This window comes from Sebastes fasciatus, chromosome 4, assembly GCF_043250625.1.
Source record: "Sebastes fasciatus isolate fSebFas1 chromosome 4, fSebFas1.pri, whole genome shotgun sequence".
Lineage (NCBI taxonomy): Eukaryota > Metazoa > Chordata > Actinopteri > Perciformes > Sebastidae > Sebastes > Sebastes fasciatus.
The window spans coordinates 26,817,171-26,831,830 of record NC_133798.1 but is presented as its reverse complement, the minus strand read 5'-3'; the positions used below and the strand labels follow the sequence as shown (position 1 = coordinate 26,831,830).

General features: G+C 43.7%; 1 protein-coding gene across 7 annotated transcripts in view; it reads left to right on the top strand.

The window, feature by feature from the left end:
* shank3a (SH3 and multiple ankyrin repeat domains 3a) overlaps window positions 1-14,660 on the top strand; it is a 241,574-nt gene that overhangs the window by 157,144 nt on the left and 69,770 nt on the right. For 5 of the 7 annotated variants that reach the window (XM_074633234.1, XM_074633239.1, XM_074633240.1 and 2 more), the window contains 2 exons: window positions 11,852-12,033; window positions 12,458-12,481. In XM_074633234.1, the coding sequence (XP_074489335.1) occupies window positions 11,852-12,033; window positions 12,458-12,481 (206 nt within the window). The remainder of the gene's footprint in view (window positions 1-11,851; window positions 12,034-12,457; window positions 12,482-14,660) is intronic. The other 2 variants (XM_074633236.1, XM_074633235.1) reach the window with 1 other exon arrangement.

The window sequence follows — 14,660 nt, the reverse complement described above, 5'->3', positions numbered from 1 at the left end:
TCTCAAATCAAATTATATTAAGTGAATAAATTCATTAATAAATCCTCTCTTTCTATCAAATGTTGTACCCCATCTGTTGATAACAAACTAAGTGCATCGTTCTCTGCACATCTTCTATCTGGCACTAAGTTGGCATTAATGTTCACAGACGACAGACGAACACATCTTTTGATCATTGTCATTTTGTACAAGGTTGAGTGCAAAGAAAGTTGAAAAAGGAGGATAGCAGGTTTTGTATGTCCGCTGTGTCCTGGCCTCAATGGCCTTCTGTACACATGGAGCTGAGACCCTTTTCTTCAGTGTGCATGACCCTTACACCAAGCCTTACAGTGAGGTGAATGTATAAAAAGCCCAAAACGAGCAGCTGGTCTCCATGGCCAGAGCCTGCACCCAAGTGAGACTGATGCTGTCCTTGATTATGTCCCCTCTAATATTTCTCCCTCCCTCTCTCTGATTCTCTCTCTGACCTTCTGTTTATGCCCATGGTAACTCTAGAGGCATTATGGGTACCAGGGGAGTGTGAAATTAGCTTGGCCGGTCAACAGCCCGCCCATCGGCAGACGCCAGCGAGTTCCTGTGGAACTCACCATCACTTCCTCCTCGTTGCACGTGTGCAGCGCTGCCGGGGTTGAATAGCTCGGCCAGGCTTTAGAAGAAAGTTTAGATGGAGACAATAGTGAAGATACAGTTAGGTCAGAGTGGCTTATTAAAGCTGCAGTGGGTAGAAATGGAGCAAATATGATTAAAAAAGATTTTAAAAGGCTGGCGACCTGCCCAGGGTGTACCCCGCCTTCGCCCAATGTCAGCTGGGATCAGCTCCAGCCCCTCCACGACCCTGAATAGGATAAGCGGTTACGGATAATGAATGAATGAATTAAGTTATTTTTATGATATATAATAAGTAACTGTCATTATATCCTGACAGTAGTGCATGAGACAGTTTATCTGAAAAAAAATCAGGTGCTTCTGTGTCCGCCGGTGTCCTTCGGTGCTCCTAATGGCATCTGCAAGATTTCACAGACCGGTGGAAAACAACCAATCAGAGCCGAGCTGGAGCCTGCCGTCTCTGAGCAGCTGTCAATCACTCACAAACACCAATCAAACTTTCAAACTAGTCAGCGCTGATCAATTACAAATCAATATTCTGTTACTGTAATGCCTATTTCTCGCCTCAAATGTTTTCAGAAACATCTTGTAGTGTACTGTTTAGCTGTAAAATTAGAAAGTTTGTGACCCTGCAGCCATGTTGAGATCAGTAGAAGAAATGCCAAGCACCGCCCACCAGCCGGAGCACAGCCAATAGGAACGCTCTCTCTGAGATTGGCCAAAGTCTCCCGTCACGGGCTAGACTTTTTAAACCTGAAAACAGAGAGGAGGTGCAGAAATCTATTTTTCTCTCAGAGCACTTGAATTACAATATGCTGAAAGGTTATTATGGAATTTTTGCCCAATGATGCCAAAAATATTCTGCCTACTGCAGGTTTAAGACTAGATCACATGAGAAAAACAAACAAAGCTCGCCACGACAGATTAAAGCATACAAGTGTGGGTTTAACAATCACTCCAGTTGATGCAGTTGACAATATAATAAGACATGATGCCCGGTGATGATGTTTTTTTTTAGAACAGAGCATATTTGCCTGTGTCATAAGAGGTTAATTGGCTACTTACCATGATGTGCTGTCAATACAAAGAGATAATTAATCATCAAGAGGACACTGTCTTGACAGTGTCAGTGTCAGGAATTGTGATATCGAGCTGTGCACCTCAGGACCTAGTTATCAGTCTCGGTTTGGAAGAAAAGCTTTGAAGCTGCCAGATAGACACAAACCAACTATTATCTTTTCCTTTTCCAGTATGTTGCTCTTGTTTTAGTTTTCCTACAACAGAAGAGGGTGAACACAGAATACACATTTTCAACCAACTTCTTTTGCAATTGTCTTAGTGATATGAGATCTTTTCTGCCAGTATGTATTAGGTAAAACAAGTATTACATATCATGTGACTGGTTTGGGCAAGAGATAGATATGTAAGGTTTTTCTAAAGCCTCAGACACACCAGGAACGTCAGGAGTGCGTGGCAGCTGCGTGATTCACGCGTCGGACGTTCACACCAGCTGCATTTCAGCTGCGTGTCAGCTGTGTGTCTGCTACGTTTCTGCTGCTGCAGCTGCTGCTGTTAACCCTTTCTTTCTACATAGAGTTTGCCTTTTAATGGCCATTTCATTTCATTATAAATATCATTTATATTTATTTTAGACCGTGAAAGGTTCAGAAACATGTGGTAATTTGTAAATAATAGTAATAATCCACAATTAAAACTCCGCACTATATTCATTCATGGAGCTCTCGAAGTCACTGCATGTTCTAGACCACTGTCCAGCACATATTTTCAGAATAAAAGCCTCGTGTTAACAAATTAAGGAATTCTGTCTACAGCAAAAACGCTTGAGGGCTTTTATTTTGAAATGAAAGCAGGAAGTGTTGATTTAAACCCCATACTTTATCAATTCATGCAGCTCTCTAAGTCAATGCATGTTCCACAGCACTGACTGCTCATATTTCAGAATAAAAGCCCCGTGTTAACAAATGAAGGAATTCTGTCCACAGAAAAAACGCTTGAGGGCTTTTATTTTGAAATGAAAGCAGGAAGTATTAATTTAAAAATAAGTCTTTACTTTTTTAACATCTCCGTAACATATTCTACAGATAGACATTGAAACTGTAATCGTGCTGGTATGATATCAATATACAGTCAATAGATCACCTTCACTGTCCGTGACATATTCTACAGATGTCTAGACATGGAAATTGTAGTAATGTAGCTGATATGATGTTAATATACAGTCAATAGATCACTTTCACTGTCTGTTGCTGCTGTGAGACACGCACAGCACGCGTCAAAAATAGGCGAGACCTCTATTCTCTAGAAGAGACGCAGCTGAGACGCACGTGTCACGTCTCAGAGCAGTGTGGCTGCTCTAACCTGTTAACAGGGACGCCGAAATAAAAAACAACAGGTAATGCAGCCGCCACGCGCTCCTGACGTTCCTGGTGTGTTCGGGCTGTAAAGGTCAAGTTTATTAAAGCACCGCCGGCACAGGGTCTGTACAAGAGCCACCCAGCCAGGTTGGACAAAATGTTTGAATATCCGGATACATGAACTCTTGCTGCCTTTTATCTGAATAGTGTGGGAGGAGATTTGGACGCAGGGGGCCAAATCCTTGTTTCAAATGAAGATGCAGTCACACAACATAACCTGAAACATGTTGTCATGTAAGGTTGTTGTGGTAGCTAGTGGTGTCATTGAGCAAGAAACTGTTTCATTACCTACTGATCTGCTCTATCGTGACCCCTCGTGTGATGTATAACAGCAACAAGCCCAACATGTCCCGTTCCCTTCACCTTTTAATTCTCTGTTTGTTGCTGTTCTCCTCACCTCCGTTTGATCCCATATCCCTCCCTCTTTCTTTGCATTAGTCACACCAGTGGCTGTTGGTGTGTAGATTATACATGGCGTGTTAACACAGCCAAAGGGCTGAGCTACACAGGGAAGAAAGGAGGACAGGAAGAGGGAGGAAGAGGAGGAGATGAAGATGTTGAGCTTCTACTGCTTCACCTGTGGAGAATCCACATCAAAGGAGGACACAGTATTGGTCTGTGCTTGTCATATTTTGTGTCAGAAGGTGATGCTGATAGGCTAACAGCACTCTATTTGGCTCTTTATCCTCCGTTACGGTACCTTAACTACTCTTTAGCATCTTCTGCCACTCATTCCGGTCCGGGTCGCGGTAGCAGCAGGATAACATAGTAGCCTTGATGTCGCTCTTGCCAGCCACATCCTCCAGCTGTTTCTGAGGTACTCCGAGGCGTTCCCGAGGCCAGATTGGATATGTAATCCATCCAGAGTGTTATGTGTCTGCCCTGGAGTCTCCTCCAGTTTGATGTGCCCGTGAGGTCTTACTTTGAGCTCCTTCTGCATATCTGAGCCCTTCACCTCGTCCCTGAGGGTGAGCCCAGAGACACTGCGAAGGGAACTAATTTTGCCTTCTTGTATCCATGATCTCCTTCTTTCTGATAGTTCCCAGAGCTCATGATCAAAGGTGACGGTTGGAGATCAACTAAGAGCCTCGCCTTCAGGCTCAGCTTAAGTACTACACCTACATCACTGCAGGCGCCTCATCGATACACCTGTCAATCTCAGATTCTGACTCACACTCCCTCCTGAACGAGACCACAGGATACTTAAATTCCTTCAGTCTGATTGGTTGTGAATTATGACTCCCCTAGAGCTGTATTCAAGCGCTGGATTGCTCAGAGCAAGGCCCTGGTGCCCCTTTTTCAATCCACACACCCACAAAACACCCTGAGGGACTTTGTCAAGAGCCTTCTTCAAGTCCATAAAGCGCTTAGAGCCTTTTGGAGCCGGAGCCTCTCCAAACGCCTTTTCAACCCAAACAAACATTCAAACATAAAGATAAGTAGTGTACATGCTATCCAAATCATTAGCCCTCTAAAGCCTACGTAGACAAGGACATCGTTTTATATTTTTGCCAATTTTGAGCTTATTCTGTCAGTCAGTATCAAGTGATATGATGATCTGGTGCAGTGTAAAGTTGCCATCATGCATTACCTTTGTGTGAACATACCATAGTTGACATGAAAAATGTGTGATTTGTTGAATAACTCCATAGTCAACTAGGCAATTTTTCAGTTTTTTTCAATGTGAAAAGTTGTATTTAGGTGTGTTGGAGCTCCGTGTGAAGTTTGGTGAAAATACACCTATTCCTCAGTAAGTTATAGCCATTAGGGCTGGGCAGTATATCAATATTATGTCGATATCGTGATATGAAACTAGATATCGTCTTAGATGTTGTATATTGTAGTGTCGTAATATGGCATAAATGTTGTCTTTTGATGTAATTTTCTGAACTTACCAGACTGTTCTAGCCGCTCTATTACTCACTTAGTCATTATATCCACATTACTGATGATAATTTATCAAAAATCACATTGCGTTAATATTTTCAGAAAGCACCTATGGTCAACTCTACAATATCGTCGCAATATCGATATTGCGGTATATAGTCAAACATATTGTGATATTTGATTTTCTCCATATCAGCTCTAAGAGCCATTTAATGGATATTGTCCTGGGTCAGTCGTGAAGCTTAGTTCTTTTACATAATACACTTAGATAAGTTTTCTATCGCAGTAAATCAAGACAGATGTACATGCAGAAAAGTGTAGAGCAAATATTTTAGTGAAGAGGAAAATTGAAGCACTGAAAAAGATGCCAAAGCATACGGATGTTGTCGGTATGGGCTAATTGGTTTGTGTGAGGTGGAGTTTAGGGGTTATGCGTTGATCATACCAATTGACCCTTTCTTCTAATTTTGCTAAATATAGTCTCAGCGAAGCACAAGCTGTCCACGTACAAACTGATTTGCTGTTCACAACCTTGATATGTTCGGCCCGATGAGTCCACGTTCTACTTCCACCTTGATAGCCCTAAACACTCCCCCATCGCACAAGAAAGAATGAGAGAGCATCTATTCATTCAAGTGCAGCAAAGCAAGGACAGACTGATGATCATTAGGGTGCAAAATGTGATGATGATTATGACTTTGTTTATAATGTGCTCATCTCACCTCAGAGAGCTGGGCTATTTGGGGGAAAAAGCCATTTACCTGAGAAGGCGAGGCAGCCATGTGAGAAAATGCTACAGTGAAGCTGCTTATTTTGATAGCATCTGTGTAAATGGCATTTTGTGACATTTGCAGTTGCATCTTCAGAGTTATGTACGCAGTTCATAGATTTGACTTCCAAACTGAGGCAGCTAGACTCATTATTGAGCTGTTCAGATGTTAACCTGTCTTTAGCGGTCTCATTGATCCTAATCAAACATCTGATAGCTGGCATGCCCAGGTTATTGTCTTAAGACTTTAAGATAAGGGCCGCTTATCTGGAATAATCTCAAATTTGGTCCAATCTCAAAAAAACAGATGAAGAGGTGAAAGGCACGTAATACATAAAATGCAAGTGTTTGCTCTTGATCTTGCACAAAATGTACCTCAAAACCCTCATCCACATTATTTGTTCTTTGTTGCTTTGTGCAGCTCACAACTTAACATAGAGACGTATATTTACAGAAACTGAACAGTTTGTTTGAATTTCAGTTCGTCCCATTCTGACTCCTGCTGTGAAAACCATGTTTTAAAGATACAGTTCATAGCACTTATACCACTTTTTCACAAAGGTTGGAACCCCACATATACTGTTCACCGGGGGTGTCAAACATACGGCCCGGGGGCCAAAGGGTCCGGCCCACTGGACGACTTTGTAAGATGTAAAAATTGCAGAGAAGTAATTTATTCCAATATTTTTCAATAAAATTCGCTGCTATTCCTATTTGGGGGTCGCAGGCCCAGTGCTTCATACGCTATTATAGATCCCATGTGCTTATGTACAGGCTATGTGACACAACACTGTCAAGCGTAGGCTACTCTTCATGCAGCAGCCGCCGGTGGGAAATGTCTTTGTCAAAAAAAGATGAAAAGTGAATCAGAATGTCAGATTTTCCCCCTAAAAAAAATGGCCCAGTTCCTACTTCTTCAAATGGGAAGCTAGTGTGCTTGGTGTGTTCATAGCACCTGTCAGTACTCAAAGAATATGATATTCGGCGTCACTATCAGACTCATCATGGCGGAAAATGCAAGAACTTGCCAGGATAACTAAAAAACAGAGACGATAAATGAATAACTGGCAGGTTTGAGGAAACAGCAGTCTGTTTTTAGTCGTAGCCGAGAGATCAGCGAGACATCTCAGGCTGCTCATCATCTGTTTTGTAAATGGATTGTTCATTAATTGTGAACGTTTTCAGAATGTACTTCTTTACACTAACAGGAAGGGGAAATTTGGAGGCGTTGTTATTCATAGGTTACTATGCAATGGTTTTACTGGTCCGGCCCACTTGTGATCAAGTTGGACTGACCCATTAACTAAAAGGAGTTTAACCCTGCTGTACGCTATTTAGGATAAAATGTGCATTTGCAACTTATTTGATCTGATATCCCTTTGTTTGTTTGTTTGAAGAATAAAAAGATATTGGGAGTCAAGGTCACAATGATCTGTGTAAGCTGAATTACAACTACCTCATTCAATAGCTGCAGTGCACTGGAGTTCTTTTTAGGTGAGATTACCTGAATGTGTGAAATGAGACTAAAGAGAGAAAATAGTCAGTTGGGAAAATAATCCATGTGTTTTAAGGCAAATGATATATGACAAATTGACTGTTATAGAGATCCAAGTTCATATTATTGACTTATCAGTGCATTTGTTGGCTATTTTCTTTCCTTTTATTGACAGTTGCCATCGTTACAGAGGCAGGGCTGGTGTCCAAGGAAACGATGGAGCTTTTGTAATAGACTGCATTAGAACTTTGTGTGTGTGTGTGTGTGTGTGTGTGTGCATGTAATGGATCCTACATCTGTATCTAGAAGCTACTTATAATGAGGCACAGTGAAAGAGAAAGAAAGAGAAAAAAGATACAACAAAGCAAAATAAGCAAGAAAAAAAAGAGCTGTTGCAAATGTAGCACAAGTTTGCAAATGAAAACGGTGAATCACGTCATCATGCGAAATACATCGAGCGAGTGGCATGTTTAAAATCGTAACTTCGATGCTTAACTTATTGTTTGCTTATGGAATAAAATGAATAGACATCATGCTGAAATAAAGTTGATATATAGATAGAATACTATTTCATATCTGGTATCCAACAGCAACGGAAATAGGCATGAAACCTTTGCAGAAATATAAGCATACAACTCTGGAACACTGAGTATTTGTTGTGTCCCTCTTGAGTGCATAATGGAAATGAATTTGAAATCCTTGAACTGTTTTTTTTTTTTTTTTTTTTTTTAAAGCTTCCTGGTAACGATAACAACAAAGAAGAGTCTGCTCTTTGCTCTCATTTGGTTTAATTTCAAAGTGAGTGTAGAAAGCTTTCTGGTAGACTCTTCCAGTAGGCTGTTAAACTGTGTTACAGCCAGAGAGGAGATGTAATAACGTAGAAGTGAAATCTTAGATATTACCAACTCGTGGGTTGACTATGATACTAATGCTTGCAATGGTAACTTATGCCTTGTCCACACGGGTATTTTGTAAATGCGTTTTGGGTTCTGGTCCACACCTAAACGGCGTTTTAGGTCACTGAAAACTGTCGTTGACATGTAGACAGTGAAAACAGAGTTTTTGGCTTGTAACGTCAGAGTGTGCGTCGTTATCTCCTTTGTCAGGCGTCACTAATGAGGAGTCGTGTCTAGAAGGTAATCCGCAATTTGCGAAAATGTGTGAAAACTCTCGGGAGACTCGCTGCCCAATGACCTATCCTAACTTTAACCATTCAAGCTCAATGCCTTACCTAAACTGTTTCACAGCTTGGGGGTTACCTTCCAGACACGACCCTAATGATGCCACATGTCATGCAACGGCGGCATAAATACATCCATGAATGGTGGACACGGCCCAAGAACCTGCTAACAGGACTTATATGTTTACATTTACAGTTACTCTTCCACCATATTGAGGAACAGAGGCGTCAGATTGCGCTACGGAGGTCACTGCTATCTATCCAATGCAGCACTCCCACGATACAGACCCCGTCGCCGGTATGTGTGTGCGTGTCCCAACCTTAGACTGTATATAAAGATGTACGACGCCTCTCCAAATCCTCCCGTTGTACAGAAGTCAACCTAAAATATCCCGGATACGGGAGCTGCCGTCTTGAGATTTTGACGTAATTTGGAGCCAGAATCTAAGCAGTAGTCATCGGGCGGTGGAGCTGCATCATCAAGGTCACCCGCCCGAACCGTGACCCGTGATTTTATAGCATCAAATAACTAATTCAATCCAAACTTATCAGAAATATGAACACTTGAACGTACATCAGCGTGTTAAGAACTACCTAGAATGACAGAAACCATCTTTGGGAAAAATGTATTTGACGTACACTTTGACTTTTTAGTTTGCCCCATGTCCCATCCGCTAACATGGAGGGGGTGAGATTTATGCCCTATACTGCAGCCAGCCACCAGGGGGCGATCGAGATGTTTTGGCTTCACTTTTGGTTTTGGTTTTTTCATGTCGTTCATCTTTATATACAGTCTCTGGTCCCAACCTGCCCACTGGCTTCGACAGCGCTTCAATTGTGTTTTGCGTTTTCGTCTGGACAGAGATTTCTTAAAACCGTGATTGTGTGGACGGTATTTTCTTTGGAGAACGAAGGAGGGAAAACTCTGTTTACAAAAATACCTGCGTACATGTGGACTAGGCCTGTGACTGTCAGTAGAGTTAAAAAAACATCCTATGGATATTTCTTTCATCAAATGAGAAATGGTCAAATCTTACATTGTAAATGTAAAGAGTGAAGAAATTAGATAGTAGAAATGTAATGAAATTGTTAAAAGACATTTAAGCATATCAAAATGTACAGTCATGGATGTTTTAGAATTTTTGATATCTGATCTATGGTCATTCAAATTGTCGTTGAGTATTTTTATCTCAAATATTGAAGTGCAGTTGCCGATTTTAAGCGTCATCCTGTGAAACAAACTGGTCATTAAAGATGAGAAAAGAGCAGGAACCATCTCCACCCCCGTTCCCTTCTGTCTGACTCATAGATAACATGTGTCAAACCGGTCGTCATCAGCTCAACTGCAGGGAGCAGCTGAGGTCAAGCTGTGTACATAACCTCCCAGTAGGTGTACAGTGTGGCAGAGTAGTGTGAGTGGATGAGGCAGATGTGACTCATTGAAATAATAAATATCATTTAAGGGATCTAATTTTCGGGGCTCTCTGTGTCACTTTGACATAGCCTCATTTCCCTGCTTCTCCAGCCCTCCCTCCCTCCCTCCTCTCCGCTGTGTGTGCTGCTGATGTTCGGTGCCGGGGCTCAGACATTAACATGCGGCAGCTATCCCGGCCCCACAGTCCCTGCGGTAATTGGAAAGCCGTCAGCAAGCCGTTGTTTCGACGGAGAGGGGGACAGAGAAAGAGAAGGCTGTGAGATGGGGGAGAGCAAGAAAAGCAATAGAGAGTTGGGGAAAGAAAGAGACAAACAAGGCTTGAAATGAGGAAAGGGGGTGGACATAAGAAGGGAGAAAGAAGGGTAAAGGGCACATGAGGCTAGAATCAGGTGAATGAAAGAAAGACGGCTATAAAGTGACTGGTACAACGTGCCGGGGGAAGGAATGGCAAGAGACTGAAAGGGGTCGAAAGGTAGAAAGACAGGGATGAAGGGGTTTAGAGATTTCTAGTCTTTCAAGGAAATGTTGCAGAGAATCTCATCAGTTCATAATCAAGTTCTCCCAAAGCAAATTCCAGATCAGGTAAACATGAGCATCTGATTTTATTAAATATAGATCAACATATGCTTGAGGGGAAAGCATTGACAACACAAGCAGCAGCATGATGCTGAATGCAACTTACACAGTGGTGGCAAGTAGTGATGAATGAAGACTAGGCGGAGCTCTGCCGCTGCTGTATTAGAATTCACCGCCAGAGAGAGAAGGAAAGAGAGAGAGAGAGAGAGAGAGAGAGAGAGAGAGAGAGAAGGAAAGAGAGAGAGAGAGAGAGGATGAAGATGCAATGCGAAGAAATGTTGAGAAGGAGAGGGATAAGAGGGTGAAATGGAAGCGAGAGAATGAGAGAAAGAAGGAGGGGATTCAAGGCAAAGGGAAAGAGGGAGGAGCGACAATTAAACCAAATGGGCTGGAGCTTTTTGCCCCCCGCCCCACTGCACACACGCACACACACACATACATACATACACATCCTCGCACAGCCTTGCCTCAGGGAGCCATGGCGCATGCACGCTTGCTTGCAGGCAGACAGGCAGGAGGAGATCAATCGTGCTCTGGGACTAGTGTGTGTGTGTGTGTGTCAGCGATGTGTTAGCAACATGCTGGTGGTGGCGTATGCCATGCTAGCGGAGGTGCAATGTTAGCAGGAGTGGAGGGGGCTGTCTGTGTATGTGCCTGCGCGCACGGCTAGAATGCACATAGAGGGCTTGTGGCGTGTGAGTGCGAGCGAGCCGTCAAAGGGGAGGGGAGCCACGGAGTGCAGCAGCATCGGTAGCAAGAGCAGCAGCGGCAGCAGCAGCAGCAGCAGCAGCATTGCCAGAGTGTGTGTGAGTGTGTGTGAGCGAGCGTGTGTGTGTGAGAGGTGGAGGGGAGAGGAGAGGCAGACGCGGCGGGACTCCCAGGAGAAGGAGCGGGAGTCGGGGAGCAGACCCAGCCTCTCTCCTCCACAGCAGGAGTACCAGGACCCAAGGACGAGGCAGGATCTGTAACCCAGCCTGGAGCAGCTGGAGCCGGGGACACACAGGGATCTCTCTCCCTCTCCGGAGGGGGCTTCTTCTGGAGCCCCAACTCAGGATGTGTTTGACTAAGGGGGTCTTCCAGACGGATCTGACAGACCCACACAGAGAAGGAAGCAGTGCAGTCCCTCTTATCGTTAAACATTTCTGCCTCTACTTCGGATAGGATGCGGGGGAGAGGGGAGAGATAGAAGGAGAGGGTAAAAGGGAGCAAGAAGGATATTGTCTGTGCTATTGAAGAAGGAAGAGAGGGAATAAGACGAGGAGGAGTGTACTCTCCTCTCATGACTTTCCCATGGAACACTGATTGTTGACTGTTGATCAGCAGTCTTGTTTATGAATCCCTCCCTGGCCAGCGTAACAACCAGGGGGTGTCACCAGGTTGCCGTCCCGCCGACAACCATGTCGGTGACCACAGGCTTCAGTTACCAGCTCCCTGGAATCACCACAGTAACATATGTGTTTGTTTACAGCCCTGGCTCAGTGCAGCGAGACCCAAGCCCCCCTCATCACACGCCTCCAGCGCTGACGGGCCCCCGCGGGCCCAAACGGAAACTCTACAGCGCTGTCCCGGGACGTACCTTCATCGTGGTCAAGCCCTACACGCCACAAGGGGAGGGGGAGATCCAACTCAACCGAGGAGAGAGAGTCAAAGGTAGGTTGTCTGCTATTATTTGTGTACATGTTTTATTAACCCGACACTGTAACTACTACTTCTGGATACTACTGCTGTTAATATTCTGTATTTCATCGCTACTAGTCGTGTTTAGGATCTCCTGTAAAGTTCGTTGGCTACATGTGGCTCTCAAGACTGTCAGAGCTGGGTTTGTTGCAGACATTCCTATGCTCTCATACGTCTCCGATACGAAGCACATCATTACTTCACCATGTTTTCGGGCTGCAAAGCAGTTATGTAATCCCTCAACCCCGGAAGTCATCTCTGAGCTTTGACATTGTGAATTATCATTTCATCCACTTTGTAAATGTGCTGTTTTCTGCTTCACACAGAGGTGCAGTGGCTTCGCGTTCATGTGTTTGTGTGTGTGTGCTTTTGTCTCTCCATCCATGCTTCACTCAAGACTATGACTGTAATGACGTAGAAGGTAAACTCCATAATATTCTTCTCACCCTGTTTCTCTCTCTCCCGTACACTTCAGTGTGTCAACCCTACACCTACAGTGTAGCAATTAGTTCCTGGCCCTGTTTGAATCCACTTGAGATATGTGCACAATCTCAGTGTAAATCTGTGATTACTTCAAGGAGAGGGCATGCAAATTCAAACAGGTCCCGTGTGCTGTTTGGTTGTTGGTATGCATACACACCCTGTGTCCTTCTTCTCCCTCTTTGAGAGTGCTTCCCCTCTGAATGTACAACTGCTTTTGTCCCTCCTCTTATCACCTGTCCACAGACACCGAGCTCCACGTTGACCCCACACCCTACATCCTGCCACTTCACATACATCACCGTGGATCAAACCCGCATTAGCCTAATGGAAACAGTTCCCTCATGTCCTCAGAAAGGCCGGAGAGAGAGAGAGAGAGAGAGAGAGAGAGGCAGGCCGCACTCATGCTGAGACCTCTCATGTTCCTCTCAGATCTACAGTACAGAGGCACAGGAAGTACAGATTAAGGGTCAATTTGGAATTTCAATTTGGATTTTTTTGTGCAAACAACCACAACACACACACAAATCTCTCTCTCTCCTTCTTCCTCAGAAACATTCAGTATCAAACAACCCCTCTCTCTGCCTGGATACATACTGAAGTATTCCCACCCCTTCCTAGATGTCTTCCAGCTTCTCTGACCTTAAACACGTTTACCTCCTGTATGCTTTTGATGCCTCATCTTTATAGTATTGTGTCTGTTTTATGGAAACACAGCTGTTATTTACACATGAATTACTAAAATAGGCGATAAACAATTCAGATTCAACACTTGAGAACCGAATGATACAGCATTGTCTGGAACGGTGATGCATACTGATGTTGACACAAATGTTATCGGAAATGTGATGACTCAACAGCAGCCAGTATGCCTCCATCTACTGAATGGATCTGCTGTCACTGACTTTTCTGTCGGTGCAGCTGAATCTATAACCCTGCCACTAATGTGAACACACAGTGTTTTGCCGTTCTTTCATGTTGGCCATGCAGGAAACAAGCTTACAGTCGCATGGCTGCCAGCACCATGGCCCAGCCAAGTAAACCATCTGGCTGCGATACGCAACACTGACCATCATAACCATTACTGTGTTGCCTTCACTATGCTTCTGTAGTCTTGGGATATAAACTGAGAAATACGTCATTGATGTCAACTGGTTGTTGAATATCTCAGAGCCTAATTCACCCAAATTCGGTTTAGTGCAGTAGTCCTACATGTAGCAGGGAGTGACCAGCCTTCCTGCTGCACAGAGAGGCCTGAGAAGCCACTTCCTTTAGGGATGGATGACCCTTGGTTTGATACATAATGCATTTCATCTAATCTGCATTCATAAATGGATGAGTTGCTAATAGTAATAGGGCTCATTTGCAATGGAGGACAAGAGGAGGCAAGGCAAGTGAAAGAAAGAGGAAACGATAGATTAAGGATTTATTCATTTATCTTTTCCGGTCTCCTCCTGGTTAAGGTAACAAACAAATGAAACACACCTACACCTTCGGGGAGTTTGATTAGCCCTTAAAGGGATAGTTTAAACGGGTGTTTTGAAGTAGGGTTATATGAGGTATTTATATATAGTCAGTGTATTACAGTGGATTATGGTCGACATGCCCCCAGTTTGGAGAAACAGACAGGAGTAGTGACTTGGGAGCAAAACATATTTTAGCCACCTAAAAGAAAGCCTCACCTAAAAATGTAGAGATATCTGTTTAAGTGTACGCTATATTTAGAATATTTTCTGATGGGGAACTGAAGTGAAAGTGAAACTTATCTATACGATTTTTGTCATCTGAGTCTGCTGGCTTTGAGGAGAGCATAGACACTTTCAGTTCTTTGTCGGAAAGGGCTTTCTGACGCTAAGATAGAGCGATGGAAATATTCTTACGTGGCTACAATACGGTTTGCTGCCGTCCCCGTCCACAGCAGTACATTGCTTTGCTCCGGTGCTGGTCCTGTCTGTTTCTCCAAGCTGGGGGCGTCCCGACCGTCATCTATTGTAGGTAACACACTGACTATGGATAAGTACCTCATGTAACCCCACTTCAAAACACCCAAACTATCTCTTGAACTTACATGTGTGCGTGTGTGAATGTGCATATATGTGAAGTCATTATCAGCAGAGTTG